General features: G+C 37.9%; 1 protein-coding gene across 2 annotated transcripts in view; it reads left to right on the top strand.

The window, feature by feature from the left end:
• Nucleotides 1-24,051, top strand: part of Bbox1 (gamma-butyrobetaine hydroxylase 1) — a 50,446-nt gene that overhangs the window by 12,369 nt on the left and 14,026 nt on the right. For both annotated transcript variants that reach the window (XM_052725180.1, XM_052725182.1), the window contains exon 4: nt 12,948-13,146. In XM_052725180.1, coding sequence (XP_052581140.1) covers nt 12,948-13,146 — 199 coding nt within the window. The remainder of the gene's footprint in view (nt 1-12,947; nt 13,147-24,051) is intronic.

The raw sequence follows: 24,051 nt of genomic DNA, 5'->3' as shown, positions 1-24,051 counted from the left end.
AACCAGGATCCATTCCCCTTTATCTAGCTCTGCTGGGTGGTTGGAGGTAGATGAGTATACAGAGGAAACTATACTTGCTTCTTTCTTTCAAAGAGTATGTTTCTGGATTCTTTGGGAAGGGGGGTCTCCAACAACATAATTTCACAGCCATGGTCTGGGTAAATAGCAATGTCTTAAATGTGTTTTTTGGTATTCTTCTTCTTCTTTAACTCTGCCCTAGTTTTGTGATCCATTTGGATTTTGCTTTTATTGCCCTCAAGTTCTTCTCTGTGTCATTTCAGGAAGTAAAAGTCAACATTTTTTATTACCACAGCTTAAGCTTTTAAATGCTGGAAGAGGAATGGCCACACCTCTTCCATTAATATTTCCTGACAAGTGAAGTTTTTTATAGCTTACATTGCTCAGTATTATCAGGCAGTAGCAAAATGGAAATGATAGTACCCTCCATTAAGTAGTGGAAAAAGCCGGTCACAATGACAGCTTGCGAACATGAATAACATAAGAAAAATGGCTGCTAGGTAGACACTGGAAAATATTTTAATGCTTCAAAGTAAGATTCATCTTTAAAATATATTCTCAAGCTGTGCAGTTATGGGTAAAAGAAAAAATAGATGGGCCATTTTTAGAGCCCTGGTTGGATGGCTTTTTGCCTGTAGAACTTGATACCCTGCTCCAATGTGTGTTTTCAAACATTAGTACTCCAAAGTATGTAAACAAAGTGATTTTCAATTGGTGAAAGTGCTTTGCTTTTGAACTCAATTGCAATGTTCCTCCTCTGCTCTCCCCTGGGATGAGAGCTACGGTGCTTAGAAAATCTGGAGTCCAGATGCACACCACTTTCTTCCTCTTGGCACAGGTAGCCAAATACAAAATGAAAGGATAAATGACAGTCAGCTGTGGACAGGACCAGACTGTCCCTCCAAACTGAAAGGAAGATGTGGAGAACAACCTTTCCCTCATAGACGGCCATTTAGCTGCACAGAGATTTGGTATCTATTTTGTGCAGGGAATACCAAGGTGTAGGGAAATACCAAGGTGAAAAAGGAAGCCTGGACATGTAACACGATAAGTACATTAAGACTGTGTGCTGAAGGTTAATGATGACATAAAGCAAAGGATATGTAGAAATGAGAGGTTGCTATTCACACTGAGTTTTGGGGAATAGTTTGTAGGCACAGACAGAAAGAAGAAAATTCCACAGAGAAAAGGACATGCAGAAAACCACAGAAGTAGAAAACAGAAGGATGGATTCAGGAAAGTACAATGAGCTAAACATTGAAATTGCTAAGCAACAGAGGAGATGTCAAAGGCCAAAGTAAAACATAGTTTGCAAATAATGCTTGGTCCATAGACTAGAGGCAACGATGAGTTTTTTCCAACATAGGGTTCAAGTATATTCATCTCTAAGCTGATTCTCTATTGACAAACCAGACAAATGAGTTCAAGACCTTTACAGGTTTCAGATGATTGCTGCAAGGTTTTCCTTTTCATTGTTTACTTTTGAGTTTGTCTGCCTGCTTTTGATTAAAGTAACATATTATCATAAGTGCCTCCATGTCCATGGACATCTCCTACTCTTTAACTTTTCTTTTATTATAGCCTGTCCGCAGGACACTGTGGTACACACATGACATACAGACCCTGTACACAAAAAAATAAATTTAAATTTTCTTTAATTTAATAAAATACAAAGTTTTTAGGTAATCATACTTTAACTTCCACATGAAATTTGACATAATTATTCATTCCTTTTTATTTTGTGAGCTGTAAACTTCTCAAGACTTAACTGACAGAGGTAAAATGAAAAAAGAAATGCTACATAGTACAAACATATACAGGAACCTATGTATTTCTCATTTTTATTATTAGTTTCTGTCTTGGGGTTTCTATTTCTGTGAAGAAACACCATGACCACAGCAACTCTTATAAAGGGAAACATTTAATTGAACTGGCTACTTATAGTTTCAGAGATTTGGTCCATTATCATCATGGTGGGGAAGCATGGTGGCATGTAGGCAGACATGGTACCAAAGAAGGAGCTGCTACATGTTAATATGCTGGCACAGGAAGTAGACTGTCTCACTGGGCATGGCTTGAGCATATATTAGATCTCAAAGCCCACCTCCACAATGACACACTTCCTCCAACAAGACCACACCTACTCCAATAAGGCCACACCTCCTAATAGTGCCACTCTCTTTGGGGACCATTTTTTTCCAAACCACTACAGTTTCAAAGTGAATGAATCCTTATTTTTCTAATCTTTTTGTTGCTAAACATATTTCATATTACTCTCTGAATTTAATGACATTTGTTATTGAAAACTGAGATTTTTAAAAATAGAGAACTTACAATCTCTTCATTGAGCTAGTCTATTTCATTTTTTCAGCAATGAAAACTGAGAACATTGCACACCAAAAATCATTTACTCTCAACTACATATTCCCTTTTTATAGATGAACCTTTCTTTGCCATGCACTTCATCAGATTGTAACTTCTCAGTCCATAACTAGAATCCCTTCTTTGTTTGAAAAGCACATGACTCAAGAAGTGAAAACTCACAGGTAACTCTGAGATCCCTCTCATATCGATTTGCCTTTCACATAGCAAGAGAACTGTACAGAGCTGGTTTTCTCAAGGAGAACTGGGCATTTACTTAATTTTCTTATAGTGCCAGAAATATAGTTGGTTTGGTGCAGAGAATGTTTTTACGAAACTTTGGCCAAAAGCAAGATTCACACATATGAGATTTTCTTTTTAATTAGCAGGAAATGCTCATAGCACAGTTGTCTAACTCATGTGATATGAGTCAAATCCATTCTTGACCTGTGTGGGAGTCTGTGATGAAATATAGGCATTTGTACCATCCATGACTGTTTTCATCTACCTACTAAGCTTATTGTATTTGCTCTGTCATCAAAATAATCCATCATCACCACATCTTACCTGCTCTACTATCAACCCTATGTAGAATCTACTGCCACCAAATGTCCTTCTTCCTGAACCTCTTTCCCCACTCCCAGGCCACTCTTTCATCTTCACTTGTTTAATCATTTATTGTACAAATCAGTGAGATTAAGTATTGACCTATGTAATCCCAGCAATAAATGAGGCTAATAAAACTTAAAACTAGTTCAAAGAGTAACAGAGCCAAGAGTTGACTAGAGAGCATCTGCACTAATGAGCACCCCTCCTCTTTCTGTGCTCACAGTGATCTCTGTGTGTGCACCCATCTGACACTACATATGTTGCATTAAATGGTCATTATCTGCTCCACTAGATTTTAATCTAGAGAAATAATCATTTCAGTCACTGACTTAGCTGACTGAATATCTACCACACATTGGGCATTTATACATTCATCATCCTGATGGGTACTATTGAATAACGGGTGCCATATACTGGGGTTGAAAATATAATAGGGAGAAAAAACAGGAAAAGGATTTAGCCCTTAGGCATTTACATTTTTGTGCTGAAAGAGACCCCCCCCCAAAAAAATGTACACTTATCTGTAGTTCCTCAAAGAATGAAAAGCACACAGACACAAGCAAATTGGTAAGTGTGACAATGAGAGTAGATGAAATTTCTTTTCTGAGTTCTTGTATTTTTTACACTAAAATGAGGAAAATCATCTGAGATTAAAATGGAGGAGGAAGTGTGGAAACTTGAGACTAGAAAATGTGGTAAATAACTAGAAGAGTTTGTGTATTTTTTAACTATAGATTCATGGCCATAGAGGGAGAGCAGTCACTCTGGTCTGTTTTCATCTAGACATATTCAGTACTTGCAGCTCAAAGGCAGATCAATCAGGCAGTGGAGCCACTAAATTCTTCACTGACATTGTCTCATTCTATTTTCATAGCTTGATAGGTTATCTTCATGCTATGTTATCTAGATAGAGGCTGAACATAGTTTCTTGTTTCCCAAAGCCCATGCTGATGGAAAGCATTGAACCCAAAATGACCATTCAAGTCTCAAGTCATTAGCTTTGACACAAGTTCCCTGTCAGGTGGGACCTGCATTTTCATTTATAGGAGAACTTGTGAATTTTGCAGTAAACCAGTTTCAGAAATAAAGCATGTGAGTAATAGGGGGAGAATACTCAGATAACATTCAATCCCTATCTTTCTGGTTAACAGGAGAGCAAATATGAGCCAATGAAGTTAAAGCTGCCAAAAGAGATATGAGCTTATTAGTAAAAATATATCAGTGAGCTCACCAAGGAGGCACAGATCAGACCAGTTACAATTATGTTCCACTGAGGAATTCAGGGGACTTTCACACGCTGAAACACAACATTCAAACAAAAACAGAGAAGGCTATGGATGAGGTCTCACAATCCATGAAGCAGTTGGGGGTTAGTCACCTTAGAGAAATAGCCCAGCAGCTGTCTTTGTGACATCTCTAGGACTTCTTGCATTCTCTGTGATTCTAAATGTACAACTCAGTGCATACATTACAGAGTTCTTGTAAGGGTTTCATGAATTAATCAATGTCTAGTGCTTAGAAGAGTCCCTGGAATTTTAAGTGCTTGTTTCATCATTAAACATCCTACACAAGCCACCTCACTCTTTCTGTACTGCATTCTCCATCTCAGTAGCTATTCTCAGCAAAGGCCTATGGATCTAGGATATTCCAGTGTCATGAAAATGAAAATGTGTTTCTCTTCTCAGAAGCTCAAACTTGTTTAGAAGCCTCATTTATATATTCACATACAATTCACTCTAGACTTTTAGAGTTAGGCTGGAGAGATAGCTCAGTGCTTGAAAGGTCTGGCTGCTCTTCCAGAGAACCAGGGTTCAATTTTCATGACTGGCATGGTGGCTCACAACCATCTGTAACTCCAGTTCTAAAAGATCTGATGCTCTCAATTGGCCTCTGCAGGCACTGCACACACATGGTACATTTACACAGAGATAAAACATCTGTGCACATAAAAAATAAATCTTTAAAATAGAATAATTAGATATGAGTCAAAGTAAAGTAAGGAAAGATTTAAGGTGCAGAGCACAATTTGCTCTGTAAGACCTACTTTGTACTCTCCCTAGCATGGCCGTTGGGGGAAACGGGGGGGGGGGGGGGGGGACTCATTATTAGTGGGGACATAAAAACAAATAGCGTGGTCTCCATTGTTGGTGAGGTTCTTGCCATCTAGTGGGAGAGGCAGAGATAAGGTGATGTGTCTGAACAAGTTCCCTCTCCACTCCCAGCTGCTGTTTATTACTGTTACAAGCTTCACAGGCACTTGACACAATCATTTTACTATTACATATTTGTGTTTGTTTCTTTACCTATTTACCCAAATTTCCAAGCAAGGAACTCAATCATAATACCTATCTTTATTCATGAATGTAATCTTTTTCAACAAATACATGTTGAAGAAGATTTCAACATGAAGAGATAAGCACTGTGGTATGTATCAAGGCTGAGCCAAGAGAAGAGACACCTCACCCTTGCCTAGCAACCCAAGCAGGTTTCCAGAAGCAGGCCATTTCAGAGGCTCTTGCCACATTTCAATCCACAACTGTGAAACTACCAGTCTCCCTCCCTGTATGAGGGAACAATCTCAGCTAGAAAGACCCAAAAGTGGATGCCAGGAAAAGCAGCCCTCAATCACTGAAGAGTAGTGTGTTGTCCTCAGATTCTTCGCTCCATATCCAAGACACTGAAAATGTGTACTCTTATGTCTCATAAGGTCCCATACTGGTGAACACAGCTGCCAGCAGCAGTGAGCCATACACCAACAGTTCTTCTGGAGGCTTTCTTCCCTCTCCCTGCTTCCAGGGTTTCCCACACACAAACTTCTCGTCTTCAGATCCTCGTCTCATCTGAACATTAAAGGAGGATAAGTGACCAGGATCTTAAAAGCCATACAGAGTTCACCAGACAAGAAATAAAGGACCACAACCTCCACCCAGTGAAGGAAGGAGACCCAAAGCCCTGTTTCATTCCTCTGCCTTCTCTCCTCTATTAGGGATCAGAATTGGGTTTTAGTGGAGCCCTTAGAAATTATTCACAATAAAATAGTGAAAAATAATAAAATGGCATTTATATGACTATATGTAATCATTATAAAATGAAATATAATTAACAGACTATGAAGATATTAAGAAAAGAGTAAAAATTTAACTGATGCTATGTACATTAGATAAGCCATCTAGAGCCAAAGGCCCAGCATGGTGCAGGTAGCCAGGAGGTCCTAAATTTTTGAAATAACACTTTGAAAACCCACTTTCTGTGCTCAAGAATCTTTAACTAAAGAGCTTCTTTGTGTCTTTTCCTTTCTGAAATATAGCTCAGGGCCCAGGAATGCAATGTTTAGCCCTCAGTAGGAACCCTTACACAAACAGTTCCTTGAAATCTGGCATGTAGCCCAATCATAAATTTTATGATGTGTGAAGCGCATGTTTGAGGAAGTATTCATTAGTAAGGCCATAAGTTAAATGAGGAAGGGTGGTCATTCCTTACATATTCCATCATTTCCATTCTGCTTATGTATCCAGACCCAAGTGTGAAGCCTAAATTTGTTCTTAATATAGTCTCCTGACAAATGTTTTACTCTAGTCAAATATTTTCTTTTGCATCCCCTGATAGTTCTCTTTTGCTGTTGGAGGAAAATGGGAACATGTTTTGAAATCACTCTCTGGATGTTGATGTTTAATATTCTGTGTGGACATCACAGAATGCTTTGTAAGGCAGGTTTAGTGAAACACATTATTAATTCTCACTGATAATTAGAGTAATTTGTATTCCAGATCATAGGTCGGATTTGGCAACCACTCATTCATAGTACCATCTTTGCAAGTCACATTTTAAACAATGGAGTATGTTAGTGGTTTATATTCTGTTACCCAATCTGCTATGACCTTTAGCCTTTGGTCTCTGGTTTAAGGAAGGCATTGTAGGTACTCCAAAATGAGAGATCTGGTTTTAAAATTTTAAACTCTGTAGAACTTAAAAGATAGATGGAACATTTACCTATCCTATAAGAGCTCTGGGCTAAATCTCTGCACCACAGAAAAAGAAAAAAACCAATCTTCACACTATGATAATAAAAACTTGAAAATAAAAATTGTTGGTAGCTTGGACTGTGTTGGGTATTGTGCTGACTGTGGGTTTTTACTGAAGTCTCTATGTAATACAGTTTTGCACATATCAAGAATAACACAAGAATCTACAGCTTTCTATATTGATAAACAACAGTGTAGTATGCACGTTTACAATGGGAAAATAACTCATACAAAAACAAATTTTCATTAAAACATCCTTTAAAGCCAGGTGGTGGTGGCACACACCTTTAATCCCAGCACACGGGAGGCAGAGCCAGGCCTATCTCTGTTGTGTTCGAAGCCAGCCTGGTCTACAGAGCGAGATCTAGGACAGGCACCAAAGCTACACAGAGAAACCCTGTCTCAAAAAACCAAAAAAATAAATAAATAAAAATCCTTTTTTATATATATAGTATGTGTCCTAAATAAATCCTTCTTGGGTGCAATTTATATCTTTGAAAATTCTTTTTTAAGTATTTATTTTTTGATATTATAATATAATTACATCATTTCCCCTTTCCCTTTCCTCCCTCCAAACTCTTCCAAATTCAGAGCTTTTTTATTAATTGTTGTTATTTACATACTATATATATAATTTCTAAAAGTAACCTGCTCAGTCTGTGTAATGCTACTTGTATGTGTGTTTCCAGGACCAACCACTTGGTATTGGATAACAAACTGATGTGTTTTTCTCGGGGAAATGTGTTCCTCCTGCTCTTAGCCTCTCTTGGTTGTCTGAAGTTCTGAGGCCTCGTGGTCTTTCTCCCCTTCCACTTTAGCATATCTGTTGTTATTGTCCTTGTTTAGCTCTTATTGGTGAGATGATCTATAGCTTCTGACATCACTAGGAGGCACAATCTTATAGAAAACTCCATTATCCTCTGGCTCTTACTGTCATTCTACCCCCTTTTCTGCAATGATCCTTGAGCTTTAGGTATGGGAGATGCTTTATAGATGAACCACAGCAACAGCCAACATGACACAATCACCCTAAGAGTGCAGCAGTGGCAATCATACCTTGGCAGTAACCAACAGCTCTCCAATTGGATTTATGACCCATTCAACAAGAGGGGAATCATGCCAGGTCCTGAAACCTAGACAATTCGCTAGAGCTAGGGAAGTCATGGATCTTGATAGAGAACCTACAACTACTACTTCACTAAACCAGTATAATCCCTAAGTACATTCTAAATATTTGTTCCCTACCCACAAATAAATGTCAACCCACCCCCCTCAAAGAAACATCTATTTGTAGCATACATAGACCATTATAAAAAAAACAACCCCCAATCAAAATGCAGGTGTGAAAATGATTTTAATTTCAGTTTTATTTCCTTTTCACATAATAACTGAAAGTTTCTGAGCATGATATTAACTTTTATTAAAATTAAAAAAAAAGGTCTGAATACACTGGCCGGAGTTACAGAAGGGAAACTGTTTTTAAATAAAAAAACTTGTGTTGATTTCATCCAAAGTGAAGAGTGATGTTATATACTGTGCAAACGAGCCCTTTTCCTAATGTTTTCTCTGTGTTTAAAAGCCTGACTAGTTGCCAGGTTTATCTTTAAACACTCATGCCTAAATGAGTTCAAAGTTATTCCTCAGTATAACTTACCCTGATTTCTTTGTTATCTGTTAGATTTCTTTTGTAAGTAACAGGATAATCTATGAACATTCCAATAGACAACAGAAAAAAAAAATGCTCATGAGATCTCAACCTTACACACAGAACTTTCTTCAGGCAACTGATGAAAGCTGGGTGTAGGAGAAGTGGTCTTCCGTGGTGATATATTATTTGTAATCTAGGAAATAAAGCTTGCCTGAAGATCAGAGGACAGAGCTAGCCACAGAGTTAGCCCTAGAGGTCAGGCAGTGGTGGCACAAACCTTTAATCCTAGCACTAGGGAGGCAGAGGCAGAGATCCATCTGGATTTCTTTGATTTCAAGGCCACACTGGGCTACATGAGATTAATCCAATCTAAAAGAGAAACAGAGCCAGGCAGTGGTGGCAAACACCTTTAATTCCAGCACTTGGGATATCATACCTTTAATCCCAGCACTAGGAAGGTTGAGACCGGAAGTGATATGGCTGGGCAGAGAAAGGAATATAATGCAGAAGGAGACAGGAACTCTGGCTTCATTCAGGCTAAGGAGTTGGTGAGTTAAGAGGTGGTGGCTGTGGCTTGCTCTGCTTCTCTGATCTTTCAGTTTTCACCCTGTTTTCTGGCTCTGGGTTTTTATTAAGACCAATTAGGATTTGTGCAACAGTCTTCCCAAGAAAAGGCATACCAATTGGTTGTCCAATGCCAAGTAGCAGCCCTGAAAACATGCATACAAGTAACATTATATGGAATGAACAAGTTATATTTAAGAACATATATGTATATACATATATACACGTATACATGCAATAATAATTATTGAAAAAAGAGGCAATTACTTTGAAGGAAAGTAAGGAGGAGCCAATGGGAAGGTTTGGAGGGAGGAAAGAGGAGTGAGATGTAATTACAATCTCAAAAAATGTTCATTATGATAGTACTTCAAACCATCAAGTTATATGATCAAGTTGCCATTGGGATAAGTTACCTGGTTTTTTACTAGCACTGAAAATTGTTAGCTGCATGCCTTGGGCTACTGTCCCCTTCTTTAGAATTCATTAGTACTAAAATCATCTACCGCACATATTTGTTATGGAGATTAAAAGAAATAAAATTGTAAAACATCAGCCGGGCGGTGGTGGCGCACGCCTTTAATCCCAGCACTCGGGAGGCAGAGCCAGGTGGATCTCTGTGAGTTCGAGGCCAGCCTGGGCTACCAAGTGAGTCCCAGGAAAGGCGCAAAACTACACAGAGAAACCCTGTCTCGAAAAACCAAAAAAAAAAAAAAATTGTAAAACATCAAGCCTTCTGTACAATTCCTAGAAATTATTAGCAAACAGTTGTTGCGTGATCATTATATGTTAATACGTGCCATGTGTTATTATAGAGTCTCTGTACAGTCTCGTGACAGAGTTATAAATGGCCTGCAGAGAAAGTATAATAGTCCTTGTTTAAGAAATTAAACTGAGGAGGGGGAGACGGGAGGAGGAAAGAGAAGGGAATCTGTGGTTGGTATGTAAAATGAATAAAAAATTTCTTAATAAAGAAAAAAATAAAAATAAAAAAATTTAAATAGAAGTTAAACTGAAACTCAGATTCCCAGGAACATGCAGATAAAAGGCAGAAAAATGATTCAAAGCCAGACCATTCTGCCTCTATTTCCTCCCCATCATGATCTGTCTAATACAAGTTTCATACAAGTGTTCAAATTTTACCTAAAAATTAAAAGCAAATAAATGAAAAAATATTTCTCTATTCCATCACCCAGATATCAATGGTCAATATGTTAGTAGTAGCTATGGTACTGGTGCACACAGATACTTCCATCACTTCTGAATGTTCTACTGGACGGTATCATGCATCTGCCTATGTTGCTTTAGTTACAATACAAATACAATACAAAGCATTTTTTTCTAAACATTAAAATTAATCTTCATGTGGGGATTTTTCACAGAGCTGGAAACTAGAGGACTCGTCCCTTGTAGTTGAGGCAGTAATAGGAATAGTCAAGCAGTAATTAGAATACCATAGACAATATGAAAATGTCCAGTAATTCTCTACTTTCACCAACTGTTGATATTTCTATAGTTCCCTGATTGTCCTCTGGGGCTCATCAAGCTTTAAAGTGTTTTCAATGTTTATTCTCAGTTTCTGTACATAACCCAGGTAAGCTTTGTTATCGATGACCATAACATTGATGATTTTGTCCTGGAAAATTTTCTCCTAACTGAAAACCAAATAGCCTTTCTATGTAATACTAATGACAGGCATCACCCTCTTTCTGGAGACTTCTCAATTACTACAGTCTGGAAATTTAAAATGCAATAAACAAATGATAATGGCCGAACAAATAGCCACATAATTCACTATTCAAAACAAAACTAAGTACATTGCTTATTTGCAAAGAGTCTCTTTCACATAGAGCCAACTTAAAATACTTGGAGCATAAGGAATAGACCTAGGAAACATCATGTATGGTAAAAGAATCATTAAGAATCATAGGAAGCATTAGTTGGGGATGAGATGATTTCCTCTGCAGTATCTTGAACACATTTCAACAATAGCTTCAACCACACCGTGTTATAATCACCAGTGGCCAAGTTGTCCATAGACTTTGAGATCTTTGGAAGAGTCTTATGACATGCTAAAATACATTTTTAGGGTTGGAAAAAATAAGCTAATAAATAGCTACTGAGTAGCTAATACACTCAAGAAATACCACCATGATGCTAAACAGAATCTGATTGCTTAGGCCTGGACCTGAGCTGCTCCAGAGGCTGAGTCTGGAGAACAGGTTCAGTAGAATGATACCATCACCTCAAAAGTAAATATAAATAAACAAATAGGTAGATAGATAGATAGATAGACAGACAAACAGATGAGAAAAAGGGGAGGACCAGGAAAATATTTCAGTAGTAGAGTGCTTGTCAAATGTTTGTTTGTTTGTTTGTTTGTTGTTTTAAGACATGGTCTCTCTGTGTGTAACCACATAGTGTGGCTCACTATATAGACCAGGCTAGCCTTGCATTCACACAATCTACCTGTGTCTGCTTCCTTCCTGAGAACTGGGATCAAAGGCATATGCCACAACCTACTAATACTAAATAATACTAACATAGCCCAATAGAATTAATACAGCCACTAGGAACACCCAATTCATAGTTTTAATTTAGTTCTTAGAAAATCTGGCTCAGTATATAAAGTTTTATGCTTAATAACCCAAATATTTGGGCACTATGTGACTTATTCCTGCAAATACTCTCCTGTAACTGCTGGAGGAGCAGCAAGTGCCTCTCTGCATCTGTATAAATCTTCCCACAGCTAGAGCTACTATCTTCTGAGAAGTTTTATATCACAATAGAAGTAGCCATGTTGACCTAAGAGGAAATGACTGCCAAACCAGTACTGTAAGAAACAACCATTGACCTGTTCTTCATTCTTAAGCTAGAGGCTTTGGGGATGGCTTCCGTATATAACACATTCCCTAGTTAGAGGAAATAGCATCACTCATGATAATGAGAGCTCTTATCCTTTTACTTGTTAGGAAGGATTGCTGTGCTGAAACTGTTTCCTTCCCAGTTAAGAAAGCATGAATGGGTCAGCGAGCATTCCCTCTGAGTTCTACTTCCTTTAGGAAATTGTGGTTTGCAAGCCTATAATTTTTTATTTCTGTTTACCTTTCTGTTTTCTCAAGCAAACATATTTACGAGCATTTCATCATCATGAATAAGAACAAAGAACGGCATCTGGCCTTATCTCCTTTGGCACTGCCACCCACAGCTCTGTGCATCCCAAGAACACACCTTCATCATGCTGACCCCAAACAACAGTTTGATCACAAGACAGCTTCCTAGTAGAAGAAATGAAAGGATGAAGAATCTGTACCTACCTTCCCGCCAGAATAGTCATAATGTTGTTCTAGTGCAGAAACCTAATTTTATCTACTTGGAATCAGACGATGTAACCTGCCGGCTATGCACACAGTATCTCATGTTTGTTTCTACGTAGTCTTAAGGATATCAAGGGCTGTCCTGTCATCTTCTAATCAACATTCAGTGAATAGATGGAACATACTGAATACCAGTTGTAGGCCAGACATATTGTAAGCAAGAGGCATATAATAGGCACAACCCCAAAGAAGAAGGACCTGGTGACCAGAATTCCTGATATGACCAACATTTAATAAACCCCATGATTAATCAAAGGTCAACTCCAATGAACTGTTTTCCTTTAAGGTTTGTGTCTTTTCTAAAAGCAAGATAATCCAGAATTTTTTTTGTTTTATTTTCTTAATTGACAGAATGTGAGTACTGGGGCTCAGAGCTTCAGATGCCTACTATGAACTTCGAAGATGTGTTAAAAGATGATGAGCATGCGTACAAATGGCTCTCCAGCCTCAAGAAAGTAGGCATTGTGAGACTCGTCGGAGCAGCTGACAAACACGGAGAGATCACCAAACTGGGAAAAAGGATTGGCTTCTTGTACCTCACGTTCTATGGGTGAGTCTTCAGTTGGTTTGGAGTCTGTCATCACAAATGCAGTTAGATCTATTCCCAAGAGGGGGCTTCGGTTATAAGATAGATACAATTATTCTTGCGCTAATATGGTAGAGCACATTAGAAGTGAATGAAACCTTCACAAGCCAAAGTTAACACACTTGTAGCACATAGTCTGACTCAGATGTTTGGTTTGGCTCATAAGATGTTGAAAGAAAATAGAATTAGTTGTCAACACTTTAAAACTAGGAGGCCTGAAATATACGTAGACTTATCTTTTCTTGAAAAAATAGGTCTAGCAACACTACAGCCTAAGCCTAGCATGCCAACAATCAACTGAGCATGAACAGGCTGCACCTTGTGTCATTTGCTGAAGTCTCCCTCTGCAGACCTGCAAGGCTGTGATATCATAGGATTATGTTGTCCCTAGGAGAGAGTAAGATGCACAGATGATCAGGAATATTTAATCATCAATCCTCAGTCATTTTAGTGAGTTTATTATAGCAAAAGACTGTGTCATGTTAGACATAGGCAACCTATTCCCGACCCTTAGCATATGGACTTACTTACACTATCAATAGATTTACTTTATATAAATGTATATAGTCTTTTCATCTGAAAGAACTTACACTGCTGTAGAGATTGCCATAATCACAGACCAATGAATGAGAACAAGATATTTGAAATTAGTAAGAGCCTCGGTATATTTTTTTAATTCCTTTGAAGTTTCTGAAATAGTGATTATCCTCCAGTTTGTGGGTAGGCAATATGAAGCTCAAAGAATTAATTTGTAATGCAGATTCATGAGTAATAATAAAGGAGGCAAAGTATAAATCTAGGCTTGTCTCTTCTTCACTGTTAATAACACAAAGAAATACATGAGAAAGTGCTGAGACTGAACTAAACAGAACACCTCGAAATAAATCTCTTGCAAGTCATTTCACTTAGTTTTCATTTATGAACAACAAACACTGGAGTCTATTCCAATGCACTTCACAATTTCATAATAGTGACCAGTTTGGGTGCTCTTTTCAGAGGTTCTTAGCTCCACCCAAACCACTCATCCATCTAACTGGGGGTCAGAATCTTAATCCTGATTTATGGTTTGACGTTTGTTTTGTTTTGTTTCTACAGGTCCTATAAAGGGGCTTAATAACTTGGCCACTGATCTAATATTGTGAAATTTTTAGAATAAGTAGTAAAGGTCTGTTGTCAAAATAAATCAGACCTTCTACACCTCCTGATTCCATTTTTCCAAGGCCTTCCCACCAGTCAGAGTGGTTTATCCTATCCCACCACACGTTCCCTGGCAGATCAAAAAATCTGCCCAAGATCTCTCTCACACTGCACATATGTCAAGATAACCCTTGCTCACCACCTCATAGCTGTCCCTGCAGACTTTCCTCCACATTTTCTGCAGTGTTTGATTCTCTAAACTCAATAACTAGCTCAGGGTTTTGTTGTCATGCTGTTTTTGTTTTGCTTGCCTTTTCTGGACTTGGTTATTACTGTTGGTGTTAAGAGAATGGGATAAATTGAGTGTTTTCTTTGAAGTTATCCTTCTTTTCTGCTCTCCTTCTCCTAGGTAATGTGGGAAAGAGATCATTGAAATTGGGTAACATGAGATTTAAAAGAATATGTAGGGACTTTCATTAGCATTCTAAAGGGCACCTAAAATAATATATCTCAGCCTGGGCAACATGTTGGAGTAGGCCATTTTAAAACTACAGATATCTGGGTCCCATCTTCAAAGATTTTCTTTAGCATGAGTGATATTTGATCTCTGCATTGGGATTTTAAGATGATTCTCATGTGCAATCAAAATTGAGAACTCCTGGTTCAGAGGAAGGGACCTTTCTAGACATACAGTAGAACTTTGGGTGCCACACAACCTCTGAACTCTCACGGATGCATGCGACAAAAGTCCCTTATTATATTCTTAGGAAATAAGTACCCACCTGTTCTTTTACACTTAAATTGAGTTATTAGCTTGGAGAATTTTAAATGCTTAAGAAACATTTAGAACAGCTATCTTAGAGAACATTGAGAACAGCTAGTTTTAGTTCCTAGCTATCATTGCAATGGCTAATTGATTTGTAAAATAAAAACAATAGATTACAGTTTTTCAAGCATTCTTCATATATAGTAGGCAGAAATAAATGCTTAATGGACAAATGCATGCCTAGATATTTTTAAAGGGCTACCAAATAGCAGATGAGTATAGTAAACATTGTAGCATTTATTAATTATAAACTTACATTCAACTAAATCAAAATGGTAATCAATTTGAGGACAAAGTACACATCAGCTTCTACATCTACATTTTCTCAGATGCTTGTCGTTATTCTGCCAGTCAGTCTGAATCTTCTAGACAATATTGTTTTCATGCAACTATGTGCAACACTCAACAGCACTAATGCCCCATATGGTGAAAGCTTTCCTGGAATAAAGAGTAAGAGCTGGTAAACAAACTCACACAGTCAGTTTTGTCATTTACATATGGATGTGAAGAGAAGGATAAATGTTTTCAAGATTTAAATCTTGATTTAGAGCAATGCATTTTATAAAGAATAGAGACAAAAACTCTCACTCCTCCCATACCAATAAAAATAAATTATTGAACTTATGGAAACCCTTTGGGAATATATGAAGAAATTATTATTGAAAAAAATATTTTAACTTTATCATATAATTGAACCCAGTCATTCTAAGCTACACTTTTCCTGAATAGCACCATCTTCTGTGATTACAAATTAGAACGTGGAGAATGTATCCTACAGAGTAAATCATAAAGAAACAATTGCTGCCAATGAAACCAAATGTCTTTCTTGAATATCAGTGTGTGTAAGAAACTATGCTAGGCATTTTTTTCTAAACTGGGCTTGAGTTTTTATTTTATAGAAATTGATGTTTGCAGGTTACTATATATAGATGAATATAAACACTTCAATTGACTTTCTCTAAATAATCTAAACAAATAAAAATTCCACTGAAACCAAACAGAAGACTTCAAAGAAGCCAGGGACATTTGACATTGCAATGAAGTAATATTTCAATTGACACAATATGCCAATAGAAGTTCCAAGGGGACAAATGTTTCCTCAACATAGTGAAAGTAATGCAAAGTAGAATCAAAATGGAGCAGTATCTAACTGACAAGATGGCCTTTAAAGAAACTAAATTTAGCGGGTGGTAAGATGGTTCTTGAACAGGACCAGAATTTGCTTCCTAGCACCTATGTTGTTGGGCAACTCACTACCATCTGTAATTCCACCTCCAAGAGATCCAACAGCCACTTCTAGTCTCCATGGGCACCTGTACTCATATGCACAAACCCACAAATACTCATAACTTAATTCATATATGCAACCATATTTAAGTACGTATGACATTTATAGATACCTATTTAATTGACCGCTCTAAGTTATGTGTTGTCTCTTCCTTACCCCTACATTAATCCAACTCAGGCACATACCATTCCTCCTCATGCCTGCCATAGATGAAACTAAGACATCTGTATCTCATTGCCACTGTCATTCAGAGCTCCTGAACACTGAAAATGGTGGGTAATCAAGGTTCAGTTTTTAGGTCTAGCTTAGTGCCTATGCTGCAGAGAGCCTGTGAGAGATGACTGTAGCCATGGTCCCTTTCTCAGTTGTTTGCTCAGAATTGCTTCCATCCCTTCTTTCTAAACCCTTTTGCACATGACACATGGCCTTTGATTTTCCATCCCCTATCTTTTACTCTCTTGACAGACAACTTGTGCCAAGCCTCTTTAGACCTGGTTTTGTTTTTTGTTTTGTTTTGTTTGCTTGTTGCTTTTGTTTTTCTTGTCTTTCTAACTTAGTCAACTAAGCTTTTTCATTCTCCCTTCCAACAACCTTTCCTGGTTCATGCTCCTTGATCTGGAAGCCGCAGGGAAGCCCTGCTCTGTGAGATTATTACTGGTACTTTCCTCCCAAGTCCAGGCGTTATGATACAAAACAGCATCTATTTACTTCTCACACAAATGAACAATTTTGTATTCTCAGTGACCAATGAGGAAGGAAAAATGTGAATTCTCTCTTCCACTAATTTGTAACATAAAATAATTTTTGCTTTTTTGTTGAACAGTCTGATTTTAATTATAACAAGCTCCGTATAAAAGAAAATGAACACAGTTGTAAGTGACCCCTATTGATTACTTGCTAGTTTGTCAGTATTTAAAACTATAATTTTCTACACAGAGAAACCCTGTCTCAAAAAACCAAAAAAAACAAAACAAAAACCTGTAATTTTATTAAGATAGTACTGAGAAATCCCAATGACCTCAAATAGGGGAAAAGAAAATGAAACCCTCAAAATTCACTTTCTTACTAATTGTGTGACTACATAAACTGTCTGGCTATGCCAAGATGTCACTAATTACATAAATGCATTTATATGTTACAAAGCAAGGTAGGAGAAGAATAAAGAGGAAAGTCATCCAGTTCGAGCAATGAACCAGTCAACCTGCTTGTGACTAGACTAGTCAGGGTCACCTTTGAAATAAAGATGTAGGTATCACTGCTCTGTTCATATTGAGCATCTTGCAAGTCAAAATGGTCAGGATCATAACATCAGTAACAATTCAATGTGTGATGCACAAGTTACTGCTAAGTGAGTTTTCGATCCTAAAGACTTTCATCAAGTCAAGATTTTAGAATTTCTTTCCAAGCATTATTGATGACTGTCTGTCTATCTTTATTTCAAAAGTTAACCTTATGAGGAACTCATAGTAACTCTTTATCAGAAAGTGGAGAAGAGGCAAAGGCTTGCGACCACAGCTAGCTAAATAAACTAATTTCTTTCCAGACTAGGGCCAGAATTGCAGATTTCTAGTTTTTGATTTTTGGTTTTCTAAAACTATTTTATTCCCTAGGTTTAGTATATATCACACATAGCAAGGGCTAGACCATGTGAACAATGAATTTAAAGTGAAAACATTCTGAAATTCACTTCAGGAATAAGATTAAGATATGAGGCACAGAGAGAAAAGTGCTTAAACAGGCTCTTGATGCTTGTCAAATGTTATCTTATTGCCAAATAGTACTTACAAGGGCCCATCATAGTCAAAAACTATAAATAATATTTTGCAATGCTTTCTCCAAAGACTTTAGAAACAAAAGAAGACCTGGACACTCTAGGGCATTCATATTAAATTAGTTCCCAAAGAGCTGTCCCCCAAACAAACAGAGTTTAATCATGGATTTGCTGTCGGCTACTTAAGTGAGAAGTCCAGCTAAGCCTGTCATATAACTTCCCATATCTCTGTTTCTCCTCTGCTGAGGGTTTTAATCCCCACCATCCCTTCTGAGATCCTGGGATGAAAGTTTGCTGGAAAGAGAATAAAACACTGTGAGTACTGCCCAGTTTCACATCTGCACGAGTGCCTTGCGTGCAGACCTCATCAGCTGAATAAAATCAAACAAGTTTCTCGTGGGCTATCTGTCAAGCACACCAGCCAGAGCAGCTAGGAACTAGAACATTGAAATGGCATCTGGGGATTACAACTGAAGAACCTTCCCAGCATCCACTGGACTTGTGCTGGTGTTTCAAAAGACATCTGTAAACCAGCCCAGCAACAGTTCACACACCAGTTTATGTTAGAGACTGTGGCTGTGTGAGTGAAATAGTCACAGTCCCTGGCATCCATCCCTTTATAAATCATCCCCATCATTAGCACTGCCTCCAAATCTGACTTTGAAGCAGCTACTTGTTTGACATGCATGTTACCAGAAAGTATTTCTGAAGTGTGGGGATGAAACAGGCAAAGAAAAAACAAGCTAACCCATTTTATTGAAATGTCTCTCCAAGAAACAAATTGGGGATGGGGGGGGGGGGTCATAGCCTGTCTTGAATAAAAAATGGTTTGTGGGGTATGGAAACCAACCTAGAAGTGATTCAGACTTGAGAGAAAAACAAAGAAAACTTGTCTGAGTTCTGAATTTAGTTTGTAATCCTATGTTACTTTGAAAAAAACTGAACCACTGGAACTTCGTAATGAGTTGTTTTAAATGTAGCACTAACTGCAGTGTTTGAGTAGGAGGAAAGCCTTGAAAATGAGCATTCTAGTAAGTACTAGGGTTTCTCAGGCAGGATAACAATGAGTCCTGTTCCTACAGCCATTGTGACCCCCCAGTTCATGTTATTTGCCAAGAGCCAGTCCCTGGGGTTCCCTTTGTGGTATTAAGTTTCACAGTAATTAATGCTGTTGCCAGCAAAACCACTTGACTATGAAGTCATCTCATGAATGGAAGGAAAAGTAATTTCTGTACCTCATGCTCCTCAGAAATCATTTGAGGAAATGTGTGAGATAGTCTGTTTAGGCGGTCACTTCTCAACAAGTCCTCTGGTGCCCATGGCCACTTCAGTTACATTCTATGCAGCCAGGACAAGCTGTTGCCACTGAGGCAAGATAAATGATTAAGCATTTTTTATCATTTTAAGTATTAGACTCAGTTCTCTGCCATCAGTATTTTGAGTCCTCACAAATCTAATAATAATTATTATCCCCATTTTATAGGTAAGAATCTGAGGAACACAAATTGGGTTGCAAACACAGAGTTACTTACCTCAACAGCCCATGCTTTTTCCTTTGCAACACGCTACCATGACAGTTTAGTTTCCTTTATGGTTTGCACTGTTGGAATTTTTGGCTGTCAAATCTGGTTTCTGGGGCTGGAGAGACAGTAAAGTTGTTGAAGAAGCATGAGGACCTGAGCTCAGATCCCTAGATCCCACATACAAAACCCAAGTATGAAAGCTCACACCGGTAATGCTAGTATTGGAAAGGCAGAGACACAAGGCTGTCCTGAAGTTTACTTGCTAATCCATCCAGCTGAAGCTTGGAGCTCAAGGTTTAATGGAAGACTCTTTTTCAGTAAAACAGATGGAAAATAATTGAGGATGGTGCCTGACTTTGACTTCTGGCCTCTACACATACCTATATCCACACTCACACACACATACAAACTCTCACACACATTCTCACACACACTCACACATACCTGGGTTCTCTGCAAGAGCAACCAGGGATCCTCCTCACTGCTAGGCCATCTCTCAGCAGTTTTGTACTTTGTACCAGTGTCTCCCCTTTCCTTCCATAGTAACCATCATCTACTCCCCATTACTGAGTTCTCTTGATGTAAGATAACATAGGCATAGAAAAGTCACATAAAAGAAATGCGCAGTTAAATGAATTATTATCATGCAAATGTTCTTAAACACAGTGCAGGTCAAAAAATAGAACTCTATGGCAACTTCAAACCCCAACCACATGTCTTGAGCAAAACCAGACTTCTGGGACCACAATGTTTGCTTCCTTGATGTCCTGGTTTAGTGTTGCCAACCCACGTGTGCATGCCCTGGCACTATGCTCACTGTCTCAATTTCCGAGGTTGGTTTGCTTGTTTGTTTTTATCTTTTTTTATCTGATGTCACTGGTTTGAGCAAATATAAATTTGCTGCTTAGCACAACTCCTATGTCATTGGGCCTGTTTTCATCTTGCTTGTCTGAACCCTAGCCTCTTGTAAATGTCTCAGGAAGGACCCACGGGAACAATATTGTCTGAATTCTTCCATGTTGACAGAAGCTTAAAGCTTTCCCTTCTTCTTGAAAACTGGCCTGGCTAAGTAAAGAATTCTTGGTTCACTCGTGTTTAACAAGTCGTGAGAGTTTTATTGGTGATCAGATTTTGTTTCCTTATGAGTAATGTCATAAATATCTCTACCTGAATGGCGGGAGGTGTTTTTTTTTTTTCTTTGAAGTCTGCCACGTTTTCTCGTGGGTTGTTCTGGGGTCAGTTCTTTGGTGAGCAGCTACAAGTTTTCCTTTTAAAATCTTGAGAGGTTTTTTTTTTTTTTCTGAAGCTTTTCTATTTGTTCTGTTCCTTTGTCTTGAGTTCTTCCTTATGGGTCTCCAGTCACGCATGCATTCAGTCCTCCTTACTACCCTCCTGCTGCTCGCTCTCCAATCTCTCTCACCTCACTTCTGTCATTCTTTCTTTGCTTAATTTTAATTTTTATTTATTTATTTACTTACCTATTTGTGTGTGTGTGTGTGTGTGTGTGTGTGTGTGTGTGTGTGTGTGTGTGTGTCTATGTATACCACTTGCCCTTGGAGGCCACAGAAGGGCATCAGATCTCCTGGAAATGGAGTTGTTAACCACCAGATGAGAGTGTTGGGAGCTGAACCCAGGTGTTCTGCAAGAGCAGTCAGTGCTCTTAACCACCCAGGAGTTATCTCTCTAGCTCTCTTTACATATTTTTAAAATTTACCTCTTTTTTTTATCTCCTAGCCACCTAAAAACATTACCTGCTGCATATATTCAATTTCTCATTGCTTCTAGTTTAGTCTTCACTTATGGATTGTTTTTTCATTCCTAAATAGACCATTTCATATTTGAATTTCTATTTCTGATGGAAGTTATTCTTCACATATTGAACCTCTTCATAAAAGACTACTGGACTCATTAGAAGGGGTTATAAGTAGTAAAAAAAATGCAAAATAGGAAAATGTGGGTCTGGAGAGACAGTGATTAAGATTAAGAGCTTTAGTTCTTCTTCCAAAGGACCAGTGTTCAGTTCCAGCACCTACCTCACAGGGCACACAAGTTCATGTAACTGTAGCTCCAGAGGATCTGACACACCTTCTTCTGGTCTCTGAAGGCCCCTGCACACACATACATCCATGCACACATGCACAGAGATTATAAAAATAGATCACTTTTTCTTTTTGAGAAATGGTCTCACTTACGTAGACCAAGCTGACCTTGAACTCAGACATTCTGGTTTTGATTTTAAAGTCCAGTGATTAAAGATATACGCCACCATGCCTGACTAAAATAAAACCTTTTAAAAAATAGGAAAATATGATATTTTCCACCTTTGGGAGGTCACATCCACCTGGCAGGTATTGTCAGTATTCTGTTATCTTACTGCTTCTTCCTAAAAAAATCTCACAATGTTCTGTTGCTAGTTTCATACAAAACAAAACACTTAAAAAAAACCTGTGAAAAAGAGAGCTGCTCTAGAAACCTGAACTTATGGTTTTAAAGCTCCATTTCAATGCTATAACTCACAGCTTTGTAAACCCGCTCGTTCTTCTCCTGAACTGTCACCTGAACAACTGTCTTCACTTTGTCATTGTGGGTGATGTATTGCTCAATGTGGAGACCACTCTTCAGAAAGAAGCTATGTCATGTAATGGAGATTTGTTGAGTTAATTTCTAAAATTCATGATTACTTGATCCCGTACCATGCTGTGGACCTCTTAAGTTCAAGTATTCTGGAAAGAGCATTCCCCCCATTTTACTGCCATCCCTCTGCACTGACTTACTGCATGAACAGTGAATATCTGTTAGTGATCTATGCAGACAAGGCTGCACCCCAAAGAAAGCCTGGTACTGTGTTTCTTGCCATACATTTCCCATGTCAGCCTATGCTTTTGTCTTAAGTCCCAAGTCTCTGTATTTAGTCATTAATTTTCTAGTGGTACAGAAAACAAGGGAATGTGCTGAATGGCAGCATGAATTCACCTCGACTATGCAGTTAAATTCCAAACTGGATGCTCTATAGGTCAAAATCCCATAGTTCTTCAAACACTAAATTGAGAGAACAGTTTGAAGAAAAAACCTGTGGATTAAGAGACTGAAAAGAGGGACAAGGATGACAGCTCAGTAGATAAAGCACTTGTTGTATAAGCACAAGGGCCAGAGTTCAGATCCCAGCATCTACATGAATGTTGGATAGCCACAATGGCTCAGCAATTCTAGTGCTCAGAAGGTGAAGACAGGATCAAGCTAGCAACTAGATCAGCCAAATCAATGAGCTATGGGCTCAAGTGAGATACCCTTCCACAATGAACAAGGTAGAAAGTGATTGAGGAAGACTCCCTGTGTCAACCTCTTGCTTCTACACATATATACATGCACTTTCACAATATGTGCACCCACATGCACTTGAATATGTATACACACATACACAAATGACACACATGCAAAAAAATGAAAGATACTTAAAAGATGTAATCAACATAACAAGCATTTTTCTGAGCAAGGTTAAGCACAGTGTTGATGGATGTATATTTGGGTGATAACACTATAATAAAATGCAAAAAGTGATAACTATTGAAGTTATGCTTATAGTTACTCTGGAAAGAAGAAAAATGATTATTATTGAGACAGGGTATGTGTAAGAGTTTCAATTTTTATTTCATCACCTAAGTAGTAATTCCAGTAGTGTAATAAAAGTTGATCATTTTCCATTGGGAAAGGAATAAATCAAAGATGCTAGCTTTTGCCACCACTATTAAATATAGTTCTGGTAGTTTTAGATAAGTAGGATAGATAGATAGATAGATAGATAGATAGATAGATAGATAGATAGATGATACATACATATATACTGATAGATAGATGATAGATGATAGGTAGGTAGATTATAAATAAATAGATAAATCAATAATAGATGGTGATAGGTAGACTAGAACAGATTACATAGATAGATAGATAGATAGATAGATAGATAGATAGATAGATAGATACAAAAACTGCTACCACAACTAATAATTCAAAGCTGCAAAGTTGCAGGGTACAAGATGAACAAGCAAAACTTAGTTATAGCTACATATACCAACAATGAGCAGTCTGAAGATTAAATTAAGACTACTGAAATTTAGTATAGAATCCAGATGAATAAAATATCAAATAATAAATGCAATCAAGGGGGTAGAAAAATCATACAATTAAAATATAAAGCATCCTTGAAATAAATTGTCTTAAATAAATGAAAAAAACAACTTGTTCTCTTATAGAAATATGTAATATCAGTAATTCTACCCAAGCCTATCTACAGACTTAATGAAATCTCCACCAAAATTACCCTTCT

Source organism: Peromyscus californicus, unplaced genomic scaffold (genome assembly GCF_007827085.1).
Source record: "Peromyscus californicus insignis strain IS unplaced genomic scaffold, ASM782708v3 Scaffold_7__1_contigs__length_154581171, whole genome shotgun sequence".
In the NCBI taxonomy this organism is placed as follows: domain Eukaryota; kingdom Metazoa; phylum Chordata; class Mammalia; order Rodentia; family Cricetidae; genus Peromyscus; species Peromyscus californicus.
This window is presented reverse-complemented; position numbering and strand designations above follow the sequence as displayed.